Here is a 27239-nt window from a genome sequence, read left to right as displayed (position 1 = left end):
TTTGGCCCACTTGAGTTTCATATACGACTGATTTTTGGGATATCCCATAATTTAAAAGGGACCCATCAAATGCACGGTGTTGATGTTCAACACGCATCACGATGGGGCCCACACAGCTCGACCTCACAGGAAGTTCCCATGAGCTCAACCATATAGAAATATTTCCTTCTCTCTATGTCAGAGCTCACTACTCGATACACCTCGAGCCATGAGCTAAGAAATGGATTGGCTACTCGCCTACCACCAGCCCATGTCTGATGGTTAGTGCTCTGTGGACCCACTATGATGTATTTATTTCATTCATGCTGTCCAATTATTTTTCTAAATCATTTTATAGTATTAAACAAAAAATGAGGTATATCCCAATCTCAAGTGGACAATATTATAAGAAATAGTGTTGAATAAACATTGTACGGATTGGATCGGATCGGATTGGATCAGATTCAATCGGATTAAATCACGGATCGTATTGGTCCAAATTGGTCACTAATCCAAACTTGACTCAATGTACAATCAAATCTAAGTGGGCCTACTTGATCTTGGCCTTCAGCTCAGATCCACCGAATCGGGTTGGATTCGTCGAATTGAGTCGGATTCTGCCCCGTGCTCTAGAGGGCATCTATGCTGTCCACTCACAATCTCCAACTCATTTTAGGATATAAGCCCAAGGTGGTGTAGATCCAAAGTTCAAGTGGACCACACCAAAGAAACACAGTGGGGATTGAATACCTACTGTTGAAAACTTCCTGGGGCCCACCACGATGTTTTATTTGTCATCCAACCTGTTCTTATGTCACACAGACCTGGATGAAGTGAAACACAAATATAAGCTTATCCAAAACTTCTATTGCCCCTAATAAGTTGTCAATGATGGGTGTTCAATTCCCACTGTTTTCTTTGGTGTGGTCCACTTGAGCTTTGGATTTTTATTATTTTTGGGCTTGTACCCTAAAATGATCTGGTAAAACAAATAAATGGTATAGATAAAACACATACATCATGATGGGCCCCACATAGCTTGGGTTATGTCGTTCCAAAGACATCCCTGTGGTGGGTGCCGCGGACCATCCACTTCCCTCCCTCTTAACAATCAATACACCAGGATATTCCCTCCGTCTTAACTATCAATACACCAAGATATCTAAAGGGAAATAGCATGGAGGACCAATAATAAAAGAAATTTGCTTAGATGAGCCAATATATGGTATAGCTCTCGGCAGTCATGACTTTTCAATTGACCATTTATAACAGATTATTACAAAACTATTAACAAGTTTTGAATAGTTTTGTAAAACAAGGTTACGTCATATTTTGAGCATGAAGTAAAATTTTAGAAAGTTACTATTTTGCTGTTTTTTAATTTATTTGTCAGCAGTAATAATTTATTAAGTAATTATTTTGTTATTTTTTTATTGTTTAAGTATTTAACTAGTCTTATAATTAATTAAAGCCTTCTTTTAAGTATTTTAAGAGAGTTTGGATCTAATTAGACATTCTTATTATTTTTAGAGAGAATACCGCCGTAAAGGTGATAAGCATACCATACCATACCATACCATATGAATTGTTTTGTAAAGAAAGAATTTATTACATTATTATTAAAGGTTTTTCACCTTTTCTACTTGGATTCAATGATCATCTTAGAATGTGAAAATGGTGATATTCTCCTCACCTTTCCACCACCCACCCACTTTATAGACCCCACAGGGAAGACATCATGACATTGTCCATCATATGTTAAGGGATACACGTGGGCCTATGTTTCAGGAACCCAAATCATTCTTGTAGTGGCCCTCATGGTAGGAGAATCATCCTCAACAATCTATTGCAATGGATGATCATGATAGCTTGATTTGACCCCTGATAAATGTGGAACAACGATCATAATTTGCTCATTTCCATTAGACGGCTAAGATGATCTCACTAGGAAGAACTTGTCAGATATTAGGGCACCACCCGTACCAAAACAAAAGCCGTTGTTTCCATTGATAACCATAAAAGATCAGCCCCAAGCCTACCCCCATCCAAAGAAGCCTTCTATGGACGTTAATATAAGGCAGGGTTATTTATCAATAGCAGGCCTCATCGTATTTTACAAAAAAAAAAACAAAAAAAAACCAAAAAAAAAACAAAAAAACAAAAAAAAAACAAAACAAAACAAACATACAGCAGTAAAACAATACTTGCTATCAACCTTTTCCACTCGCCACAATTCAAAAATCACACCTATAACACAATCCAAGCCATCACTTTCTCAATACATGCAAGCCCACGTGGAAGCCATGGCAATGGGTCGGGCCCAGACCTGGTAGTGGTACACAATTTTCAACCTAATAGGCCGATGGTTAACTCCATATAGACCTCCACGTGTAGCACACTCAACGTGTACCGGGTCCGCCGTATAAATAACTACAGCTGCGTTGAATTCGACGACCTCAGCTCAAACCGTCCATTATTATGATTTACAATATCTTATGGGCCACGACATTTAAGAAGGTTGAACCACTTGGACGGTTCAGATGTAGGGAAATGTGCAGTTGCAAGCACTTGCAAAGACGAGCACAAGCTTGCGCGGGGTCGTTTTCTAGATGGCTTGTTTTCTACCTTTGGTTGAATTCCTGGAGCTAGACTACCATTTTCTAACATAGAAAAATTCAGGCAAGTTTGCCACTCTGATAATAAATTTGGATTTCGTACCAATGTGCCACGCTGGCATGCAAATGGTGAGTACAAATTCAAATCAATCATAGGCATGGCATACATGCATGTCCACCAGGATTGGCCAATTTGTGGGGCCCGCTGTGGATGGAACACCAAAAATCTCACTGATGGGATAATCAGAACAGTTAATTATCCCATTGAATCTGGACACAGACCATTTTCTTTCTAACCATCCATTTGATTTGTTGCCAACGGGGACAGCTATGATCATCTAAACAGAGCAACCTTTGTGCCATGTTCCATCCAACGAGATGAGAAAGTCCAGATTGGCATGCATGTGGCGCCACGTCAGCTAGTCGCTTGGAATCAACCTGGAACAAAAACAACAAGCAATACAAATTCACTCCATCAAACGCAACATCAAACAGCAGTCATATCAGGATTTTTCCATCACGTTAACTGCCTTTTATCTACGCATGAAATACACACTATCAAACAGAGAATACACAAATGTTCACTTCCTTTGCCGTCATTCAAATCCAAGGCTGATGATCATCTGAACCATTGAGGAGAGTAACTCACTGCCCGGAAGCTCCAAACCTACAACACCATGCAGTGATTTTGCTGTCCGAGCTATGGCCGATACTGACAGTGCAGAGTGGCCGTCAAGGGTGGCCTGTTGTGGCATCACATGAAATCGTCCTCCAGTTCCTGCAAGGACTTGTTGGCTGACGCAATCTGTTTGTTAGAGGTCATCTTTTCTGAAACCAACAGGTTTTTGTAGCTCCTTATCTCCGCCTGTTTCTCCTTCTCCATCCTTTCCATCTCTTCCCGCCGTTTCTGCATGACCATTGGCTAGTTATCAGAGGAAAACACACAAAAAATAGATAGATTTGAAGAAATGTTACATTCAAGTAATTGGAATCAAAGGTAATGAAATGGGGGCTGGCTGCGTTGCCAAGTTGGATTACAGCTAGAAATGTCACAGGGAAATCTCCCCACGCCATACGCCTCTACTTGCATCAAGAGTCCAAACGATCGACTTGGAACTGAGATGAGTCAACCCGATTAAGATGGGGCTCCAAGTATGAAAAATAAAATTTTGCTGAGGAACCCAAGTTTTTTAAACATTGGGCAAAATGATGTGAAAGAGATAAAATCATTGAAAAAAGATGTCTTGACCATCTCAACCACTCATGAAAACTAAATCATCATCATCATCTAGGCCTTATCCCAACTAGTTTGGGTCAGCTACATGAATCCTATTATGCCATTTTACTCTATCAAAGGGCCATGACTTCAGTTAGACAATATGTCATTAAGTCTTTCCTTACTACCTCCATTCATGTTCCATTGGGCCTTAAACCTTGACCTTTTAGAGTCTTCCAACTCATACAAACTCACTCCTAAGTCCTAACCGATGTAGTCCTTTGCACATGACCAAAACATCAAAGTTGACTTTCCCTCATCTTCTTGCCTATTGGTGATAATCCTAAATTCCCTCAAATTCATTCATTTATGATACCAGCCTTCCTGATCTTGCCACTCATCCACCTCAAAATCCTCATTTCAGCAACACATCCTATGGACATGTTATTCCTTAACTGCCCAACATTTTGTCCCATAAAGTATGGCTGGTCTTATAACCCACTCACAAAATTTCCCTTCCAGTTTGAGTGGTACACGACGATCACATAAATCTCCAGAGGCGCATCTCCATTTCTTTCACACAGCCTGAATTATATGGGATGAAGATGGAACTTACTTTGTCTCTCAGCTGAAGTTTCCTTTCTGCTTTTTCTGCAGTATTGATTGCCTCTCGCTCAGCTGCATAAACAGAACAATGAGACTCTTTGTAAAATCTTGTCAATTATTTGAAAACTAAAAGAAAATATGACTGGATTATAACACTGAAGAGGCATTACAAAGGAAGATTAATCATCACAAAGCTACTGTTTAGGAAACAGAGAAACAACAACTCAATTACCCATGAACAACAGATAAGGATGGGCCAAGAAATGCCACATTGTTGGCTCGTTGCTTAGAATATCCCTCATATGATAATGCAGAATGTGAACAAACACATTCAAGCAGCATCAATGGAAGGTCAGAATTTAAGCAGTCACTGCTGTCTGCACACCCACGCCCACACATCAAACTATAGTAATGGATGAAAGGCCTTCAATGGTTAGAAAGGTGAATTAAATAAAGATGCGTAGAAACACCAAAGGATCCGAAGCAGTAAGTCAAACTATATCCTATTCCTCAAATTTTGATGTAAAGGTGAGATCCGGATTACTCTAACTGCCACTCTTTCATGATGCTCTCCCAAGGCTATTCTCATCTCCTAGCCATATCATGTACCTCATCATCATCACCTTTGAATTCTCCTGTTGTTGTTCTTTGGGAGTTAGTAGTGAAGAGTCATCATCATCATCATCATCATCACCACCACCTTGTCCCAGCAATTTTTGTTGGCTTTAGGAGTCCTGTTTCACCAATCATTCCTATCTAAGGCCCAGATCAGAAACAGGAACTCTCATGATTGCTTGGTGAAAGTTTGAAACAGTAGTCTGAGTAATTATAGCAAATTTTATTAAGCTGAGTCATCTTCGTTGAAGCTTATGGTTAGAATCGAGATTAACATTCTTAGCTGGGAGATGACAAGAAAGAAATTTAGGGAAAGTGAGCAATAAAGACATATTTCATTATGGGAACTTGATGTTGTATGAGAATCAGCCAAGGACTGCTTTTTAAACGGTTATTGGAGGGTCATGTCGCTGGGAAGTCTATTAGCAAATTGATATTCTTTTTTGGGTAATCCATGTACTTCTTCGGGTAATGAAGACTTGATGAGGGATGATAAAGGTCATCATGAGGGCCTATTCCAGCCCCTTTTGCCAAGAAAGATTCTAATTGTGTCACCGCATGTGCTCTTTTGATGGGCTCAGATTATCATCTATTGACGCTTCCTACTAGTTCAGGTCTGTAGTGGTTGGTGATGATTACTGACAAAATTTTGGAAGTGGCAGCTTCTTTAGATGGCACGTTTATTCATATTTGTGCCCAGCAGGAGCTATTGAGATGGTAATTAGTTCAGCAGCAGCAATTGTAAGTTTACGTTCCACATGGCCAATTGGGCTGTGTGCTGCCCCCCTACTTATGTTGGAAAAAATATCAAAGGTCCAGACTTAGGAGGCAACTGCTACATAGATCACAGATAAAGAAGCTAGAATCAATACTGTACCTTTCAGGTCCGGCTTCCTTTCAACCTTTGACTTGTTCAACCTATTAACTATCTCGTTTAGGCGCTTTTCCACTTTCACAGTGCGAACCTATAGAAAAGAACCACAACTTGTCAGAATAACAGAAGACCTTCATTTCAGCTGAGAGTGCACAAGGAAACTTCAAGCAAAAGAAAAAGGAAGGGTAAAAAAAAGTTCCAAGTTAAAAGTCCCATCTTGCAATGTCGTCTCAACAGTCCAAAATGAATTGATGGCATTTATAGTCCGTCATTACATTAGCAGGAAAGTTACAGGAGGATTTGCTGGACCCACATGACCCTTTATCCCACAGCACACGTTGCCAGCCTAGCAAGTCTGTAGGACTGGACATCTGAGATGTGCATGAGTTGGCTCCCACCATCAAGATGACCATAGGAAAAATAAGCCCCGTCCACTTGTCAGGAGGGACACGTTGCCACTGGACCACACTCAGCATACAAATGTGAGCCACCTGATGGCTGGACTGGCCATATAGTGAACTTCACAGCGGAGGCCACCTCATAAATGCTCAGATATCCCGCATACTTGCCAGGCAAGCATAGTGCAGTGTGCAAAGGTGTTCATGCCAAGAGATGCTGGTGGGGTTAGCAAACATCCTGCATCAGATGAGAGTGTAATAGCTTATGTTCAAGCCAGAAGTAACAAATGCTCAACTTATTTACTAGAAACAGAAGAGCCTCACTAGATCTTAACTTCAATTAAATTAATAAAGCTCTCGCTTGCTACAATAAGAAAGCAAGAGTATAGTTGCATACTTGCATGAAGTGTGAAGCATGAAGCGTGAAGTGAAGCAGTGACAAATTCAGGTGCGTGAGTGGGGAAACGTCTCTTTTAAAATGAAAACAAGTATAAATAGGTAGGAACCGGGAGCGAGAGCGAGGATTTGGAGCTGGTGCAGTTCCTAGTTTGAAGGATCCTGCAACTAAGGGCAGGAGTACCATGTGTTGAAGTGCAAGTGACTAGAATCCCCAGTGAATTTGAGTATGGGAAACCTACAGGACCCCACACAAGGGTTCGCCACATGCTTCTCTTCTTTCAGGACAACCAAAACACCACAGAAAGCTGTTCAGATGATGAAGAGGTATTCCGGCATCTGGATAGATCTGTTTCTTACCCTCTTCAATTGGTGCACACCTTGCTTGGTAATTGGGTCATTAAGAGAAGCTTGCCAACATTTTCAACAGCCAAGCAGGCTGACTGCCATTTACAGTCCATATCCTGATGGTTTATCCAGCCGAAATGGATTGAGAATATAGAAAAGGAACAAAAAAGGGTCGTTTGGCTAAATAGGCCACACTTGCCCTTGGATGGTGAATGCTGTATGGCTATAAAGACATATAGCCAACAAAATTTGTGGGTCCCACATAGGGTTGGCTCACTCGGCCGACCCTCTTAAATAAATCAAAACCTAGGATTTGCCAAAAGGTTATAAAGAACCATAAGCCCCCAATTAAGGTGGACAACGAGCATCTATGACAAAAAACCACTGCCAACAAGCATCTATGCCCAGCAACCTTCTACTTAAACAGTTTGAATTTGCGACACCAATGATGGCCCAATATTCCCAGTAATCCACTCTTGAATTCTAAAAACAAAGCAGCATATTTGGCATAAATGGCCAAGAGATTTGTAAAGGCAAGTTTTACCACAAGATCTTCCCAAACAGATGTCTCCAAAAACTTATAATTCACGACAACCGCACAACAGTTTTTATAGATCATACTAGAAACTTGTTTACTCTTACATGTAAAAAATTAAAAAAAAAATAATAATAATTTGAGCACGACTTTTATACTTGCAGTGAACACCTCGAGTCAGCACACACATTAAACTCCCACCATCTAAAGGCAGTTGATGGGAATCTAGCGAGCATTTCAAAACATAAAATCTCATACCCATATTAAACCGTGAGTTAAGATTCATGCTGGCCATTAATAGATGGCAGGGATATATGGGTATGGACTCTTGGTACACATTGTCGTTTCATCATCATTTAAGCCTTATAACAACGAACCGGGGTCAGCTACAGGAGGCCCGTTCCACCATTCCACTTAGGATAGCAATGGGCCAATTAAGAACCAAGTCCCCAGCCCGAAAATTCATAAAATCCCTTTTTTCCCGCTTATACGTTCTAATCTATCCATTGATCAAGTGCGCCACACATGCTCAAAGAAATAGACGTTTTAGAGGAGTGCACCAACAGTCTCTATTCAAGATTCTATCAAGAAATTTCAAATAAATAAAAAACCACTATCAAAATACCATATCCTCAGTTAAACAATATGTCATCAAATCTTTCCTTACTGCTTGCACCAAAGCCTTTTTGGGCCTTCCCCTAGCCCATTTAAAGCCTTAGGCACACAACACTTTCCCAGAGAAAATATCATCATAGATTAAATGAATTATTGCTGTGCAAAGCTGCCATGGTGCAAGCAACTAATTGATGCAAGCCCACGGCCTACCGCAGGGGCCAACCTGTACTAATTTTGGACTGTTTATTTATAGATTTGGGGCCTAAATATCAAGATTTTCATTTTTCTATTTGTGAAAAATATGGGGGCTGATTTAATAATGTGATTAAAGATATATGTGTTGTGCAAGATGCCTTGATTCTGCCAATCTGTTGTGCAGAGAAGTCCATTCTCGGTTCGACCAAGACCAATTTCGGTTCGACCGAAAATTGGAAGAATCTCAGACTGCACACTGTGATGTTTTGGACGTTTTCAGTTCAACATAAAATCCGATCGGGCCGATTCGGTCCAACTGAAGGTTATGTTTAGTCCGACCGAATCTGTTTTGCAGAGTTGCGCAAATCAGGCTATTTAAAGCCTAATTTGTGATTAGAGCTTGGTAGCATCATACTAACAAGTTTTCTCTCAAAGGGTGAGGGTTTTCAAGAGGTGAGTGGGGTTTCCAATACTTGTCAAGGGTTTTCCAAGGATTGCGCATCACAAAGGGAGATCGGGTACATCTGTAATCGAAGAAGGTTTGTAAAACTCTTAAGGTTTTGATTATAGTGGATCTTTGTCACTTTGTGCCGTGGTTTTTTCCCGTAAGCGTTTTCCACATAAATATCGTTGTGTTTTGTGATTGATTGCTTCTTTCTTTCTTTTTCTTTTTTGAAAAGTCACATATTATATTAATAAATGAAAGAGAGTATAAAAAAAATAGACTGCATTGCCAAGGGAGCTACACAGACTACTACGAACCTAGAAACAGCAAATTACAGCCCTTTCAATTTTCTATGTTAACAGCCCATTCAGCAACTAGAAATCTGGCTCTGGAAGCAACAAACTCTGCTGATTTGGAAATCCCAATAAAACACCTGCCATTTCTTTCTTCCCAAACAGAGAGAAGCGACATTCTCCAAAGTGACAGTTTATTCTTCTTGAAAGAGATACCATGCCAAGTCTTTAAAAAGCTTCCAGCCAAAGAAGGGGCTGCCCAGTTCATTTCAAAACCAGAGAGAATATCCTTCCAAATATGGCTGGTGAATGGGCAGTGAATAAATAAATGATTCACCGTTTCCTCATTAGACATACAATAAAGACAGACATTAGTGAGAATCATCCCTCTTTTTCTTAAGTTGTCAATCGTGAGGACTCTATTCTTGCCCACTAACCAAGTAAACCCTACAATCTTTGGAGGAGCTTTGTACTTCCAAATCTTGTTGGTGTAGGACTCTTCTTCCTTATCCGCTCCTTTGTCAATGCACATGTAGAAAGATTTAACCGAGAACTTTCCTGATTTGTGTTTGTTCTAGACTAACTTGTCTTCGCTTTCCGTATTTATCTTGACATCTTGAATACATTTTAATAGCGCCACATACTCTTCAACCTCGTTGTTACGGAGATTCCTTCTGCACTCCACATTCCAAACTACCACACCCCCAATCACAGAATAAGAAGCTGCAGCTGAAATGTCCTGATTAGCCACAATACAGTAAATGCGAGGAAACTTTTCTTTTAACATTCCATCTCCTACCCATGAATCTGACCAGAAGTTGATCCTGTCTCCTCTCACTATAGTGAAGCAAATTTGTTTGCAAACTTCCTCCTTTATATTTAGGACCCCTTTCCGCACCGCTGAAGTTCTGAATATGGATGAAGATTTAGTCCACCAGCCCCCTTTTGAACACCCATACTTACGCTTTATTAGGGAATTCCAAAAGTTACCATCCTTGGATCCCAACCTCCAAATCCACTTCCCTAGAAGAGCCCTATTCATTGTTTTAAGATCTTTTATTATTCCGGCCCTCCATCTTGAACATGCTTACACACCTCCATCTTGGTTGCTTTATTGTTTGGTTATTCTGCTTTATTCGATTGTTTTATCATCATTGTACTTGCTTCCGCAAAGCACACAAATTGACGTTGGTATTAAATCTGAATTAGAGTTAAGGACGTTCAGGAATTCAGCGAAGATGTTGAAGTTGAAATTCAATGGGAACGACAATTTTAGTTTGTGGCACCGGAAGGTAAAGGATATTCTAGTCTCACAAGGGTTGAGCAAAGCGTTGTTGGAGACTAAACCGAAGAAGATAATGGATGATGACTGGAGCGATCTTGTAGAGAAAGCTGTGAGCACCATCCGTCTATGTCTATCAGATGAGGTCATGAACAATGTGTTGGATGAGGAATCTCCCCAGGAGATGTGGAAGAGGCTAGAATACCTATACATGTCGAAGTCGATCACAAATTAATTGTTCGTGAAGAAACAACTTTTTTGAGCTGCAGATGAAGGATTGGATCTCCTAGAGCACATGAACTTGTGATCGGATCTCAAAGTGACAATCAACGAAGAAGACAAAGTGGTGCTACTTCTAGCATCGCTTCCCCATTATACGAACACGTCGTCATTAATCTCTTATATGGGAAGAACACAGTGAAGCTAGAAGAGATGATCGCGGCTCTCATTTCTAACGAGATGAGGAAGAAGCCAAGTGATGAGGACTCTTAGGCAAAAGGGCTAGTCGCGAAAAGGGGTCAAGGAAGTGGGCGATCCGTGGAGCGATCTCGGTCTAACAGGAAGAAAAAGTCTAGATCGAAATGGAATGCAAAGGATAGATGCTTCCACTGTGGCATTAAGGGGCACTTCAAAAGAGACTGTTAGAAATGGAAGGATGGCATGGAAAGCAAAGGAAAAAGGAACACATGTGAATTGGCAAGTATAGCGAAAGGGAACTCACAAGGAGACCTCCTCTCGGTTTCTTCAGCTGTGAGTCATCTCTCAGGCACTTGGATACTTGATTCAAGATTGCTCTTATCATGTATCCAAATAAGACTTGGTTCGATTCCTACAGATCCTATGATGGTGAAAGTGTTCTGATGGGGAATGACCAGCATGCAAGGCCATCAAAATAGGGACCATCAATGTAAGGATGTTTGACGGAGTCATACAGACTCTAGGTGATGTCAGGTATGTCCCAGATTTAAAGAAAAACGTAATATCATTGGGAGTTTTAGATACAAACGGCTGCACGTTCACTGCAATGGGCGGTGTAAATGTGATTAAGGTCACCAAAGATGCAATGGTGTTGATGAAGGGACACAAGGTTAGAAATTTGTACAAGTTGGATGGGAGCACAGCTATAGGTGAGGCCCTACCACCTCACACGCAAAATCTGGCACAGATAACACTAATCTATGGCATATGTGGCTAGGGCATATGAGTAAGAGGGACATGATGGAACTTTATAGAAGAAAATTGTTGGAGGGAGTTAAGGCGTGCAACGTGGATTTCTGTGAACATTGCATCTATGGTAAGCAAGGTAGAGTAAGGTTCAAGACTGCTGCACACACTAACAATGAGGTGCTCGACTATATTCATTCTGATGTCTGGAGTTCAATGACAACATCGTCTAAAGGACGGGTGCAATACTTTGCGACCTTCATAGATGATTACTCGAAGAAGGTTTGGGTTTGCTTCTTGAAACACAAGTTTGAAGTGTTCGCCAAGTTCAAGCAATGGAAGGCGAAAGTAAAGAAGCAAACTGGGAGACGAGTTAAGTGTCACAAATCAGATAATAGTATTTTGCAAGGAACGAGGCATCACAAGACACTTCTCAACTCTAGGGACCCTGCAACAAAACAGGGTGACGGAGAGGATGAGTAGAACACTATTGGAGAGGGTGAGAAGTATGCGGTTGCATGCAGGGCTGCCTAAAAGCTTCTAGGCAGAAAAGGTGAACATGGCATGCTATATTGTAAATCAGTCACTGTCTACAGCATTGGACTCCAAGGTTACAAAGGAAGTATGGGCAGGCAAGGACGTCGATTAACTTAAGAACGAGAATATTCGGGTGTCCAGCATATGTCCATGTGCAAAGTGGACAAAATTCGAAATTAGATCCAAACCAAAGACTAGGAAGCGCATCTTTGTCAGGTATGAAAAATGTGTCAAGGGCTACAAGCTTTGGAATCCAATTTCACAGAAAATGGTCATTAATAGAGATGTTATCTTCAATGAGGCATCAATGTTGAAGGCTAACAAGGAAGTTGCAGAGAAGTCAGAAAAACATGGTAAGACCAAGAAATTGTCAATGCAGGTGGAACTAGTTGAGCCAGTTACTGAAAGGGAAATTCAACGGGTGCAAGAAACTAAGCAAAATAATCATCAAAATATACATAAATGTACAGCAAGGTGTTCCGTAACAATAACGGTGGCCGTAAGGGCCACCATCATTACCTTTACGATACGGGGCATAACGGCTGTTATGGCCCCGTAACGGCCGTTACGGTCTCTCTTTTTTATTTTTTATTTATTGAAAAAAAAAACCCCGAAAAACTTGTATCTACCCCATAATGTTGATTAAAAAGTATGAAAAACTTATATGTCCTGTAAGACACCATTACGGGGCTATTATGACATTTATGGGGGATGTAACATGCCGTTAACAGCAATTACGGGCTTTTTTTCCATAACGGTTATTATGGCCGTTACGACCCAATAACGTGTAACGGCAACCGCTACCTTTACGTAACGGCCTTTACGGCCTCGTAACAACCTTTACGGCACACCATGATGTATAGCCAGGAACATGGAGAAAAGAACCATTAGAGCCTCAGTTCGATACGGGTTCGAGGACATGGTCTCTTTTACATTGTTCACATGGAGTGACGATTCCTCCACCTTTCAAGAGGCGAAATTTGAAAAGAATGGCAACAAGTGGATGTCGGCCATGATAGAAGATATGAAATCTCTACACAAGAATCAGACATGGGAGTTGAAACTTCCAAAAGGTCAGCGGGCTATAGGGTTTAAATGGGTCTTAAGGGAAAAAAGAAAAAAAGAAAAAAAGGAAGCATTAACAAAGAAATAGGGCGAAAAATACGGGGCACGATTCGTAGCAAAGGAGTTCTCACAGAGGGAAGGAGTAGATTACAATGAGATTCTCTCCGGTTGTAAAACATACATCAATCAGGGTGCCACTAGTGATGGTCGCGAAATCGATATGAAGACAACATTCCTTCATGAGAACTTGGAGTGAGTCATTTACGTGAGGCAGCCTGAAGGATTCAAGGAGCTTTGTAAGGAAGGCCACGTATGTAGGTTGAAAAAGCCATTGTATATGCTTGAAGTAGTCTCTGAGGTAGTGGTACAAGCGGTTCAATTCCTATACGGTGGAGATTGGGTATAACATGTGTGAGTACGATTGTTACATTTACTACAGGGTACTTGAGGGTGGGTCCTACATTCTACTAATTCTTAACGTAGATGATATGTTGATTCCCGCAAAGGACAAGGAGATACTCTTACTTAAGTCTTTGTTAAGCAAAGAATTTGACATGAAGGATCTAGGCGTTGCGAAGAAGATCTTAGGCATGTAAATACATAGGGATAGATAGAGTTGTATATGGGTCGAACCGAGTCGAGCTTGGCACAGCTCGACTTGACTCGGCCACTAGCTGACCCCAACTAGAACTTGGCTTGGTCCTCGAGCCTGACTGGCCAGCTCGGCTCGGCTTGGTCAGCAGCTCGAGTGAATTCGAGTCGAGGTCAAGCCTCTGCGGCGTTTTCTGAAACACATGGAGTGCACCTTCAATTGCTTACGGCGTGTAAAACAACAATAGCAGTTTAAATGTATTTCATCAAACACCCAGTAAGCAACATAAAAATCAAGATACAAGGGTATTTGCTTCATATCCATACCTACCTCGCCACCAACCAACACTTCGTTGAGTCATTTCATCGAATACTTGGTGAGCAACATCAATAGCTAAATAACTGAGTCACCGAACTGGTTTGATCCAAGTTCAATTCGAGTTGGGGCTCGATCTGAGTCGAGTCGAGTCGAGCTCGGGCAACTCGAACTCGACTCAAAATTTTTTCGAGCTCAAAAAATCAGCTCGTCTCAGATTGAACTCAGTTTTGAACTGAGTTGAATCGAGCTTTCTCAAGTCAAGTCGAGCAAGCTAACCGAGCTAACTCAGTTCGTGTACAACTCTAGGGACAGACAGTCTAGAAAGTTGTGGCTTTCTCAGAAGGGTTATGTGCATAAGGTGCTAGAGAGGTTCCACATGGAAGGTGCTAAGCTAGTTAACACACATCTAGCAGGTCATTTTAAGTTGTCAGCCAAATCGTGTCCAAGTACAGAAGAGATTTCAGAAATGTCGGTCTAGTAGGCGAGTGTAGTGGGGAGTCTCATGTATGCAATGGTTTACACGAGGCCGGATATCTCACAGGCAATCAGTGTGGTGAGCAGGTATATGGTGAATCTAGGGAATGAGCATTGGAATGTTAAGTAGATTCTCAGGTATCTCAGGGCACAGTTGATACTAGAATCATGTTCGAAAGACACAAAGCTTCCGGTGGAGTTGTACGCTACGTGGATTCAGATTGTGCAGGTGATCTGGACAACATGAGGTTCGATAAACGATGTCTTCACATTAGTAGGCGGACCGGTATGTTGGAGATCTACACTACAGTCTACAATGACGTTGTCTACAACTGAGGCAGAATACATGGTTGCGACAGAGGCATCAAAGGAAGCATTGTGGTTGAAAATTCTGATAGGAGAACTCGGGTTGAAGCAAGAGGCGATTCAGTTACATTGCAATAATCAAAGTCTTATCCATCTGATGATGAATTAGAAGTATCATGCGCGAACCAAACACATTGACCTGAGGTTCCACAAGATACGGGAGCTCATTACTACAAGATAGAGATTCTGTTTCAGAAGATTCACACGAACGAAAATGTCGCGGACATGTTGACAAAGCCAGTGACAACAGAGACGTTCAAGCACTACTTTGGCTTGATCAATCTCATTACCCATTGATGAGATTGCGCACCCTTGCACAGGCGTGCGGATGGAGCTGCGTTCCAGGTGGAGAATGCATGGAGTGGTCTATGCTCGAGGTACAAGTTGCACGAAGGTGCAGATGGAGATGCGTTCCGGGTGGAGAATGCAGGGAGTGATCTACGATTGAGGTGGAGGTTACACGGGTGCAGATGGAGCTACGTTCCAGGTGGATAATGCAGGAAGCAATCTATGCTTGAAGTGGAGGTTGCATGGGAGGTCTTCAAGGTGACTTAGCAGAATGCAAGTCAAGGTGGAGATTGTTGTGCAGGATGCCTTGATTTTTGCCAATCCAATGTGCAGAGAAATCCATTCTCGGTTTGACCAAGACCAATTTTGGTTTGACCGAAAATTGGCGGATTCTCATGTTGCACGTTGTGATGTTTTGAACGTTTTCGGTTCGACTGAAAATCCCATAGGGTCAATTCGGTTCGACAAAAGGTTATGTTCAATCCAACCGGATCTTTTTCGCAGAGTTGCGCAAATTGGGCTATTTAAAGCCTAATATGGGATTGGGGCTTGGTATCATCATACTTATGAGTTTTCTCTCTAAGGGCGAGGGTTTTCACAAGGTGAGGGGGATTTCCAATACTTGTAAGGGCTTGGAAAGGGTTTTCCAAGGATTACGCATCACAAAGGGAGATCAGGTACATATATAATCGAAGGCGAGTCTGTAAAACTCCAAGGTTATGATTACAGTGGATCTCTGTCGCTTTGTGTCATGGTTTTTTTTCTCGCAAGGGTTTTCCACGTAAATATCATTGCGTTATTTGGTTGATTACTTTATTGTTTGGTTAGTCTGTTTTATTCGATTGTTCTATCTTCGTTGTACATGCTTCCGCAAAGCGCGCAGATTAATGATGGTATTAGATTCGAATTTCAAATACCTAGGGTTGATCTAGGTTTGTTGGGGGGCTGAATCCCAACAATATGCGCTAATTTGAAGATGTGATTGAAGATATTTGTGCTAATTTGAAGATTTAAAGGATTATTTCCTAGATTTACTTTTACTATGATTAGGCTTTTATCATCATAGGTAGATTAGATTGATTTGAAATCATTTATAATTTATTTGAAATCAATCAGTTAGTTGGGAGGATTTTCACTGAAATTCATTTAGGATATGTATAAGGGGTGGCCTAGGAGGTAAGATTATTATATTTTCGAAGTGTGAGTTTTCTTAAATATCGTAAGAAGTTTGATATCACTAAAGTTATTTCTCCCTCTACTCGAATATTCTCGTGGGTGTAGTCTCGTCCGTTTCTTTGTACTTCGAGTGTCGATGTCTCGTTGACTCGATGATTGGGTTGCACCATTTTTATTTTTTTTTTTTATTTTTTTTTTTTTGGGGGCGCTGACAGGGAATCATTGGGGAAGTATCGACTCTATATCGGGGAAGACAGGGAATCATTGGGGAAGTATCGACTCTACATCATCTCCTAATGGCTTCGAAGTGGGTGACACAAGAGTTTATGCAAGTAATCCAATTGATCCTCAAACTCACACTTGTGGACAAGTAGGTAAGGTCCCCAACAAGGTCCTAACCAACAACATGAAGCCCTAGCTTATAAAGACACAAATGATCAAATCCTTCGATTGTTGGAACATGATAGATACTAGAAATTTAAGTAGAAATTCCGGTAACGACGAAGAAATCCATGGAGTCAAAGAAAAATTTGACACTTTAAGTGATTGATGCATTAACGTTGGACCTATACTTGAAGTCGCTAGGGATTCAATTAATGGATCCACTGATAGTGGCAATCACAATTACAGACATGCAAATAGGTTTCAACAATTCGAAACCTGGGCACTACTACTTCCCAAGTCCCGAACCGGGTCAGAGCAATTACCTCGCCACTTACTGGACTTGGTAAACGGTTAGTGAACTCCACGACACCAAATCCAGCTCATGGCGGGGAATTTTATTTTTTTTCTGAACGGTTAATTTGTTTAGGCGGTTACACATTTTGTACATGGTATCAACGCATATCGAAGAGACAAACCTATTCGACATGTCACACATAATGAGGATGCATGCAAGAGATGTTAGAGTTTGCTATTGTTTCCTTCATTACTATTGAGCTGACTCAAATTGAAGCACATTTACAAAAGATGACTGTGACACGAAAAAATGAGGCAAATGTTTTATGATCCACAAACTTTAAAGTTACAACAAAAAAGTTGGCACCCACAAGAGCGCAAGCGAAAGAGACATCATCTATGGTGGACTCCAACAAAGGTTGTGTTGAGCCAACGATTAGGGCTGCACCACCCAGTGTTGTCATGTGCGATCGCACATTCGCATATGCGCACATATGTGCACTGATCGCATCTGCAACAGTGGCATATGCAATCACTGCACGTATGCGATTGCATATGCGATGTATGCGATCGCATAGTTGCCAACGGTCAGAAATTTGACTGTTTTCTAACCATTGGAAATTTTATTTTATTTTTTAAATCCTGATTTGTCTCTATAAAAAGGGATTCTAAGCACTCCTGCATGCACTCAAAGCTCAAGCTCTCTCTATATATCTATTTTGCTCTATTACATAATTCCAAGCCTCAAGCTACACTCCTCCATCCATATTTCTTTCAAGAATCAAGATTCAAGAGACATTACAAGACAACCAAGTTCTCCATCCATTGAATTGAACTCTTTCTAGTTTCTAATTTTTCCAAGTTATAAATATCCATACAACACACCCCCCACTCTCTTTCTATCTCTCATTCTAGTTTCTAATCTATTATCTATCTCTCTTTCTATCTCTCATTCTAGTTTCTAATCTATTATCTATCTCTCTTTCTATCTCATTCTCTCTTAAAGTTTCATAATATCCAAGTTCTAAGTTTTCTAACAACTTCTAACATTTTTTTTAGTTTGTTTGTTACTTTGTTACAAGTTACAAGTTAGTGTTGTGTTAGTGACTTAGTGTTACAACTTACAACTTACAACAACACAACTTTACAAGTCTACATTCTACATAATTCTAGAATCAAGATCAAGATTCAAGTCAAGGGTCAAAGAATCAAGGCAAAAGTGAAGAGAAGACAACTTAGACAAGAAGTGAAGATTGAAGAATTTGGAACCTCTTTTTAAATTTGTAATTGTAATTTTGTTTATGTGTAAATCTCTCTCTCTCTCTCTCTCTCTCTCTCTCTCTCTCTCCTTTTTTTTTCCCTCTTCTTCTCCCTTTCTACAAGTGTAACTCAACTCTCTCTCTCTCCCTCTATCTCCTTTTCTTTTCCCTCTCCCTTTCTAGTTTTTACTAGACTGCTACTAGTCTACTAGTGTAAGTGTGTAAGAGTGTGTGTGTGTAACTCTCTCTCTCTCTCTCTCTCTCTCTCTCTCTCTCTCTCTCTCTCTCTCTCTCTCTCTCTCTCTCTCTCTCCCAAGTCTCATCTCTTTGGTCTCTTTACTCTTAGTCTCTTACTCTACTTTAGTTTTTACTTTTTAGTTTACTTTCTAGTTACTTTTTAGTACTAGGCTACAAGCAATCGATACACACACCACCAACATAATGTCTTCTTCCCAATCTTCTTCTTTGAAACCCAAGTCGAATCACCTAGGTAGGAAGTATGGGCACTACCGTAGTGTTACGGAAAAGACTCACATAGTATGTGAGTTATTTGGTATGTGAGTTCCGGTGGTATTGCAAGGCACAAGCAACACCTTGCACATTCACCGAAGTCAAATGCAAAAGCATGCGACGAAATTACTCCAGAAATCCGAAAGGAGATCAGGGAGTATATGGAAAAACAGTCAAGAAAGAGATGTGATAGTGCCTTACATCAGGAGGAATATTTGGAACAAGATACATATAAAGATATAAACGTAGTTAATGTAGATGAAGCTAGTCTCACTTCCCTACTTCGACAAGTTGGTCTAAACCACAAGTACAACCAACGGTCTCGAAGAGATTCCAAGGGCTTGTGCCCATGGATAGATGGTGTAGACCACACCCCGAGGATGTGATCAACCAAAAGGGTAGAGGCAAAGGGTTAGCTCAAACAACTTTAGAAAACTGATATAAACAAAAAGATAGGAAAGCCACTATTCAATATATTGCTAAGTGGTTTCACCAAACCGGCATTACTTTCAATGCCGTTAAATCGAGAAGCTTCAAAGTATTGGTTGAAGCTATAAATTAATTTGGACCTAGGCTTAAACCTCCTTCATATCATGAAATGAAGGAGACATGCAATGAAAACTAAAGTTGAATATACATGATCCTTCATAACTGAATATAAGGAATCATAGAAAACATATGGGTGTTCACTAATGGCCAATAGATGGACCGATAGATCTGGTCGGTCTCTTATTAACTTTTTGATAAATTGACCAGTTGGGACTGTTATTGAAGTCCGTGGATGCATCAGGCCATCCACACACAGGAGAATACTCTTTTAAATTACTAGATAATGTTATTTAGGAAATAGCTGAGGAATATATTATACAAGTAATTACAGACAACGCAGCCTCGTATGTAATAGCCGAACGTCTTCTTATGGAGAAGAGGCATCATTTATTTTGGACCCCTTGTGCGGCCCCTTGTATTGATCTTATGTTAGAAGATATAGTTAGGTTATTTATAAGTGTGATTAGAAGGGCTAGAAGAATCACGGTCTTTATGTACAAACACGCCCTTCTTCTCGGTCGAATGAGAAGATACATTGGAGGTAACATGCTACGTCCAACAGTCGCCCGTTTCGCTACAACCTTTTTAACACTACAAAGATTACAAGCAAAAAAAAAAACAGAAGTTAGAAGCTTTGTAGTGTTGGCCAATCTTACAAGTGGGCCTTGGTAAAAGAAGGTTGAAGGGAAATAGGTTCAACAAACAATCATTTCACAAAGTTTTTTAACACAAGTGGTAAAGGCGCTAAAAGCATCCAAGCCCTTAGTCACAGTGTTTCGATTGATGGATGGGGATGAGAAGCCTGCAATGGGCTACATATATGATGCGATGGATAGGGCGAAAAATAAGATCATGGATCATTCTAACTATAAAGACTGTGATTACAAGCCAATTTTACATGTTACACATAAAAGATGGGGCAGCCAAATGTCATCTTCAATGTATTCAGCTGCTTACATCCTAACCCAGCCTGTTTATTCGCTTCAAAAGCACTAACTATACATATGGTTGGATTTATTGATGTCTTGGAAAGGATGATTCCAGATAGAAGAACAAGACAAGATCTCAACTTCGCTGGACTTCTATATAAAAAGTGAGGGAATATTCTCAAGGGATATCGTAATAAGGCATCGGACAATGAAATTACCCAGTAAGTACTACTATGAATGTCGATCTTCATGTCTTACAAATAGTTTTTCTACAAAGTGTCTCTAACATACTTGAACTGTTTTTCTCAGCTGACTGGTGGGCTGCCTATGGAGTGGACCCGAACAGGAAGGACTCGGCTCTAAAGAAGCTGGCTATGAGGATTCTTAGACTCACGTGTTCTGTCAGTGGTTGCGAGCACAATTGGAGCACGTTCAAGGCGGTAAGTTTAGACTGTTTAGTAATTGTAAACTTTAATTTTTTAGTGTAAGGCCTAAGCTAAATTAATTACCAAATAGTTAATGCCAAATGCGCTTTCTTTCTTTCATATTCATACCAAGAAAAGGTATCGCCTTGCGCAAAAAAAGCTCAACGACTTGGTTTTCGTTCAATACAATCAAAAATTGCGAAAACGATTCCAAAATAGGAAAGAAAAGCCTGGTTTCTTTGACCCTATCTGCTTAGATGAGTTGGATGCAGATAACGAGTGGCTCGTAGAGACAGAGGACCCGGTATTTGCTGGAGAGGACCTGACATGGGCACAAGTTAAAGATGTCGCATACGGATCGACACCTGGTGAAGGTAGTACCACTCGAAGACAAAAGATGGGAGGAAGCCGGGAGGCGAGTAGTAGCCACCAACCCATTGAAGAGATTGAGGAGATGGAAGAAGGAAATGGTGATAATGATCAAGCTAAAGATCATCCACCATTGGATGTTGATGAAGTATTAGTACATACAGATGATGAAAAAATGGAAGAAGAAGTGTATGTGGAAGAAGGAGATGACTCGAATGATGATAGTGGTGGACCTGGTGGTGATATGCCACAATGGAAACTAGATCAATGTATATAGTATATGATTAGATGAATAATAAATAAATAACTTCTTCATTTTGTTTACTAAGTGTGTTAATGTTGATTGTTGATATATGTAGTGTTGAATGTTGATATTTCATATTTATTAAATATTAACTATATTGTAGAATGTAGAATTGTTGATGAATGATAACTTAATATTTAATTCATTATGTAATTGGTTTTATTTTACTTAAATTAAATGAATTTCAAGGGCCAATGGCATATAATAATTAATTCATTTTTTTCTTAATTTATCCCTATTTTTCTGATTTTTTTTTAAAATTTTTTGAAAAATGTTTTTTTTTAAAATAATTGTGCGACCGCATATGCGATTGTGCAATCGCGTATGCGCACGGGCATATGCAATCGCACACGATCGCATATGCTATTTAACAACATTGGCACCACCAACTTCTACCAAAGAAGAAGATCCGTTGTAGAGGTAATACAAGTCCAAAGGTTGAGACTGGTTTCCAACTCAAGGACGAGTTCTTTCAAAACTGGAGAGAATTAATGTAAACCCATGGCCCACCTAAGCCCATGACCCACGACAGGGCCCAACATGTGCTGATTTTGGATTGTTTAGTTATAAATTTGGGGCCTAAATATCAAGATTTGCAATTTATTATTGTGGAAAATATGGAGGCTGACTTAAAGATATGATTGAAGATTTCTTAAATTTTTTTTTACTATTATTATTTATTAGGCTTTTACCATCTTAGGTAGATTGACATATTGAAATCAATTATGACTGATTTGAGATCAATCTCATAGTTGGGAGGATTCTCATTTAAGGGATTCCAAATTTTCCAAGTGTTTTAGGAAGAAGTTTGATATCAATAAAAGATATTTCTCCCTCTCTACTCAAATCTTCCAGTGAGTGTACTCTTGTCCATTTCTTTGTGATTTGAATGTCAAGATTTCATTGACTTGAAAACCAGATTGCACCACTAATTGACAACAGATGTTGCTCTTAGTTGTGCTATTAGACTTTTTTTTCTTTTTTTGAAAGATAATATCATTAAAGAGAAAGCAAAAGCTGGAAGGAAAACAACAAAGACAGAAACAAGAAGAGCCAAAAGAAAAACATAATAAAGAAAAAACAAAAAAGAAAGAGAAACAAAGGATGCCTAAGCTAAAAACAAAAACCAACGAAGAAGCCAGAAAAGAAAAATACAAGAGCTAAACGCTCAAACCCAACCCAATGCTATTAGACTTTTAACTTGAAGATTGCATGAATATGAGAAGCAAAGCATGCTCACTTAACAAAACATTTTCTAGTGAATAACATCAATTAGTGCAGCAAAGAATAGAAGCAACAAGAGAAAAGAACATCTAAAACAATTTACCATCACAGTCAAGCATTGTTAAAAGATAACATAAGAAAGAGGAGATAGCGAGTGGGTTACATGTTAGCCGTATTGTAGCCCAAAGGTGAAAAAAATGTACATTACACAAAGATAGAAGAAACAAAAAATACTCACAATTTTCGGATTGTGGAAACCAACTTGCCCAATATCCATGGAAGGAGTCTTCTTCAAATTGTACCATGGGGTGTAAACAACATCAATATTATTCACCTTGTTCCCTGCTAAGCATGAGCAAACATGTTAGACAAGAAGCTATCCACATACTTCTACTAATGTCATAAGATTGAACGCCCAGATAAGAACTAAAAGCAGGTCATATTTATAGAGGCATTAGTTTAAATGAAGAATCATGGAGTAAAAACCTTATTCAAGACACTATTGAGTATGCCATGCCCCAACCTTTCTTTATTGGCAACCCTCCCACACACCAAAAAAAAGAAGAGAGAGAGAGGCATGCATTCGTCTAAAACAATTCATTCAGAACTTATATTTATGTCCACCTATCCACATTAAATAATACAAAAATTCATGTGATCATGAAGTAGAAATTACTTGCTAAACAACACAACAAAAATAATAATAATAAAGAAGAAGTGAAACTTCGAAGAGAATTTGCCTTGGATGGAATTGGCCTTGACAAGCTGGACACAATCTTCCAGCAATCCTTCACTTATATCATCAATAGTCTGACCTTTGTTCAATCTTACATAAACATGGGCAGATGACATTTTATCAACATGAAACCTGCAGAAACAGGCACACAAAAAAAAATGATAATAATAAATAAATAATCCAACTTATTCTCCATTAATGAACCAGATGCAGGCCCTTTCAATACCAACCAGATGCAGGCCATTTAGGACGAAAGGAAGGGTGAGGGCATAGGAATAGAAGAAGTGCACATTAAAGTATCTAGACACCATGTGTGCATACAAAAGCAATAGTTTGCCTTCATCTATCAAAGAAGTAAATTACTAAAATCAGCCTTTTACCTTTGAATATAAGAAAACAATGACAGTTTTGCTCTTCGACAAGGCAACTAAACCAAACAGACCTACCCATGGCATTTCTTCTGGTTGTTAGGATAATCTTTAATGATATCATGAGAGTTATTTTATTGTCACTATTTGATACATGGTGCCATCGCAAAACGAAATTAGAAAATAGTGACAGGTTGTTGTCAAACACAATTGAAATGGTTCAGTTCATATAAGGTTCAGGTATACTTGGACTGTTGTATTGTGGTTGCTATCAATAGAGAGAAATTCATGAAAATAAGTTCAATCAGCTTTCTTTGTAAGCATCATTTTGAAAAGAAAAAGGTAATAGTATATAAATACCCTAGTAATTTGTTACTACGAATGCCTTCACTACAATAATTGGCTCTTCACTTAACAACTAGCTTATTGTCCCCCCTTATTTTTTTGTCATTTGAATCCATAATGCTAATAAAACATGAGTCACGCTACCGAGATTTTTTTTTTTTTTAAGTAATAATATATTTAGATTATTTCATAATTATAAATTATAATATATTATTGATAGAAAATATCTACTTATGCATGCTTGATGATGTCGGTAATAGTGAGTTCACGTTTAGCTACATTTTCATTATCTTTTCTCCTTCGTATTTCTTGAATGAACCTGACATTAACCACCATTACAACTACATTTTGCATTGAAAATAATTATAGATATCAAATAATTGTATTACTAGCAACATATTATGGAGAGATAAGTGCATAGTTATTACCTCCTCGTTTATCAAGTTGGTCTGACCTTTGCATTGAAAATATCTATTTATGCATCTTTATGTGAGTGCAATAAATAATTTTTTGAACACATTTATCAAGTTGGTCTTTGTTGATTGTTGTTCTCATGATAAGGAGAGATCTCATATTTGTGACGTACATTTTTTAACACCCATATCATATGTAATAAGTTTTTCCCTTCTTTAGTATATATTGAAATTATTACACTACTTCAATAACAATCACTGTTTGAACTTGATATTAGCCACCATTACAATTACATTTTGCATTGAAAATGAGGAGCAATTTGATGAGGACATCGTGCACACGCACGCCTGCACACCACCACCCCTACGCACGTACGTACGCAGAAGGAGGACCCCACCATCGATCTGGCTCGATGACGACGTCCAGGGAGGGCCTCCTAGCTAGAAGACAATTTTTTGTTCAGAAAAGTGGCCCGATAGTCAAGAAAAGCCCACCATGGGATCTCATGATCGTGGCCCACTCGTCGGATTAGTTTTATATTTTAGGTTTTACTTATTGTTATTATTTAGAACATCGTGAACGCTTTAGATTTTCTTATTTGGTTTTTATTTTAGTTTACTTCATCGCTAAGTAATAGGTGTCACACATGGTGCGAGTTTTTGGGTATAGGGTTCTCCCTATAAATAGGCACCCCTTGTAGTTCTTTTCATTCATTGAAGTTAATAAAAAAATTCCTGCTTTATTTTTCTGCTCTCTTCGTGAGTTGTGGAAGAATTCAAAAGTGGGTGCGAAGCCCTCCCTTTTCGAAGGGCTAACTACCGTGGTGCGAAGCCACATCGATCCCAATTCACCCCCATCTTCCATCATCTTTTTTTTTCCATCTTCCCCCACCATCCATACTTCGAATTTGTCCTTTTGTTGCATCAGATTTCTTCATTGAAGCAGGTTTCCAGATTTCGGCCCGCAGGCGAGCTGAAACTTCGACGGAGCACTACGCACAAACCGTACATCGGATCGAGCTGAGATTTGGAGGTTTTGGAGTTCATCCCTGGCCGACCAGGGCCAAGGTGGCCTTTTTCTAAATAGTGGGCCCCACACACGTGCGGCCGGGATCACACGCACGTCCGTCTGGGCCATAATTGCTGTCCACACGCGGGATCATCTTTTGGCTCAGGTTTTTATCCTCTTTTATCCTCTCGTAGCCGTTTTTTTCATGAATCATAACCCTATATTACATGATCCCTAATTGATTTGCCCCTTTTTATCACCTTAGGGTTCCTTGAATTGAAATTAGAGAATCCCTTGGATTAGAGACTGATTTTTATGCAGGAGTAGTTGATTTTATTTCCCTTTGAGATTGTTTAGCTTATAATTTTATTGGTCCAGTCCTAACCTGTGTCAGCTTGGACCCGCATAGATTCCCCTTTAATTGAATGTTTGGATTTTCATGTGGGATGTGGAATTTGTGTGATTGTTTCTGAATTGGTGTGATCTAAGCCTGCAATCTTGCATATCATATTTAAATTCACGTCCTGCGTCACAATTAATCTGACTCCCGCCCGGCTCGTGCTCCTATGAATGTCCAATGTGGACACTCGGGCTGGCCTTCGAGTTGGTAAGTATTTAATAAAAGATAGAATATACTTGCCCACTTTGGAAGTGATTATAGAAAATATATATTATTTAAAAATTTAAATTTAAAAAAAAAAAAAAAAAAAAAACTTGTAATACTAGCAAGTAGCAACATATTATGGAGAGATGAGTGCATAGTTATTACCTCCTTGTTAATATGCATCTTTATGTGAGTGCAATATATAATTTTTTGAACACATTAATCCAGTTGGTCTTTGTTGATTGTTGTTCTTATGATGAGGAGATATCTCCTATTTGTCCCGTAAATTTTTCAACACCATTTGATATGTAATAAGATTCTCCCTTCTCCAGTAAATGTTGAAATCATTATGCTACTTCATTAAACATCACTGTTTGAATTTCTGTTCCCTGAAAAAAATCACTAAGAAGATAAGTTTGTGTATGTATAAGATAATTACCAGATAATAAAATAATATAATTTTTATCTGATCATATATCAAGATTCTTTAATTAACCTTCCAGAGCTATTTGGATTGTGGTGATAATATGCATTAATTTTCTTTATGACTTATGACGCTAATTGTCCATATTCTTTTGCTTGTATTAAGGAAATCAATCATTTGATGGTCGATCCTTTTCTTAGACATCGGATCCTTTTCAGTAAAACACTAAAGATGTTATTTAAAAACAAACAAACAAAAAAATAAAAATAAAAATTGCAAAAGTTTATGTTATAAAGTACCTGTATTATTTTTCACTCATATATCAACAAGAATGAAATTGGGCTATTAATAGTTGGTTCTTTTTAATGATAATTAGGAGTAAATTTTCAGAAAAGCTAAAGAATGCAATTCAGCTACTTATAGTTTAGCTTTTGATATTTTTTGAATGACAATTAAGATGAAATTTCAAAAACTGCAAAAGTGAATGTATAATAATAGGTAATGTGTTACGAAAAAAAAAAAAAAACTTTGAAGTGTTTAACCTTAATAATAAATAATAAATAATAATAATAATAATAAAAAGCATTCCTTACATGTTATTTTTTTGTGAATATGCCTCTTTTTTTGTGTGCATTGAACCGAGTTTCATTGACAACTTTATCGTTTCATTTATGTCCCTTGATAGTGCAACATTTAGTTTC

At 39.1% G+C, this 27239-nt stretch overlaps 1 protein-coding gene and 1 non-coding gene across 3 annotated transcripts in view; one reads left to right on the top strand and one right to left on the bottom strand.

Annotated features, from left to right (window-relative positions):
• Positions 1 to 3046: 3046 nt before the first annotated feature.
• Positions 3047 to 27239, bottom strand: part of LOC131256888 (uncharacterized) — a 36922-nt gene continuing 12729 nt past the window's right edge. The window contains exons 2-6 of one of the 2 annotated variants that reach the window (XM_058257976.1): positions 23380 to 23507; positions 22878 to 22981; positions 5909 to 5996; positions 4427 to 4488; positions 3047 to 3501 (exon numbers count right to left, since the gene is read on the bottom strand). In XM_058257976.1, coding sequence (XP_058113959.1) covers positions 3349 to 3501; positions 4427 to 4488; positions 5909 to 5996; positions 22878 to 22981; positions 23380 to 23507 — 535 coding nt within the window. In that variant the 3' untranslated portion in view covers positions 3047 to 3348. The remainder of the gene's footprint in view (positions 3502 to 4426; positions 4489 to 5908; positions 5997 to 22877; positions 22982 to 23379; positions 23508 to 27239) is intronic. The other variant, XM_058257983.1, reaches the window with a different exon arrangement.
• Positions 7212 to 7340, top strand: LOC131223610 (U11 spliceosomal RNA). Its single transcript, XR_009160581.1, has one exon. It is a non-coding gene; the product is annotated as a U11 spliceosomal RNA (small nuclear RNA).

This window comes from Magnolia sinica, chromosome 1 (genome assembly GCF_029962835.1).
Source record: "Magnolia sinica isolate HGM2019 chromosome 1, MsV1, whole genome shotgun sequence".
Classification (NCBI taxonomy): domain Eukaryota; kingdom Viridiplantae; phylum Streptophyta; class Magnoliopsida; order Magnoliales; family Magnoliaceae; genus Magnolia; species Magnolia sinica.
This window is presented reverse-complemented; position numbering and strand designations above follow the sequence as displayed.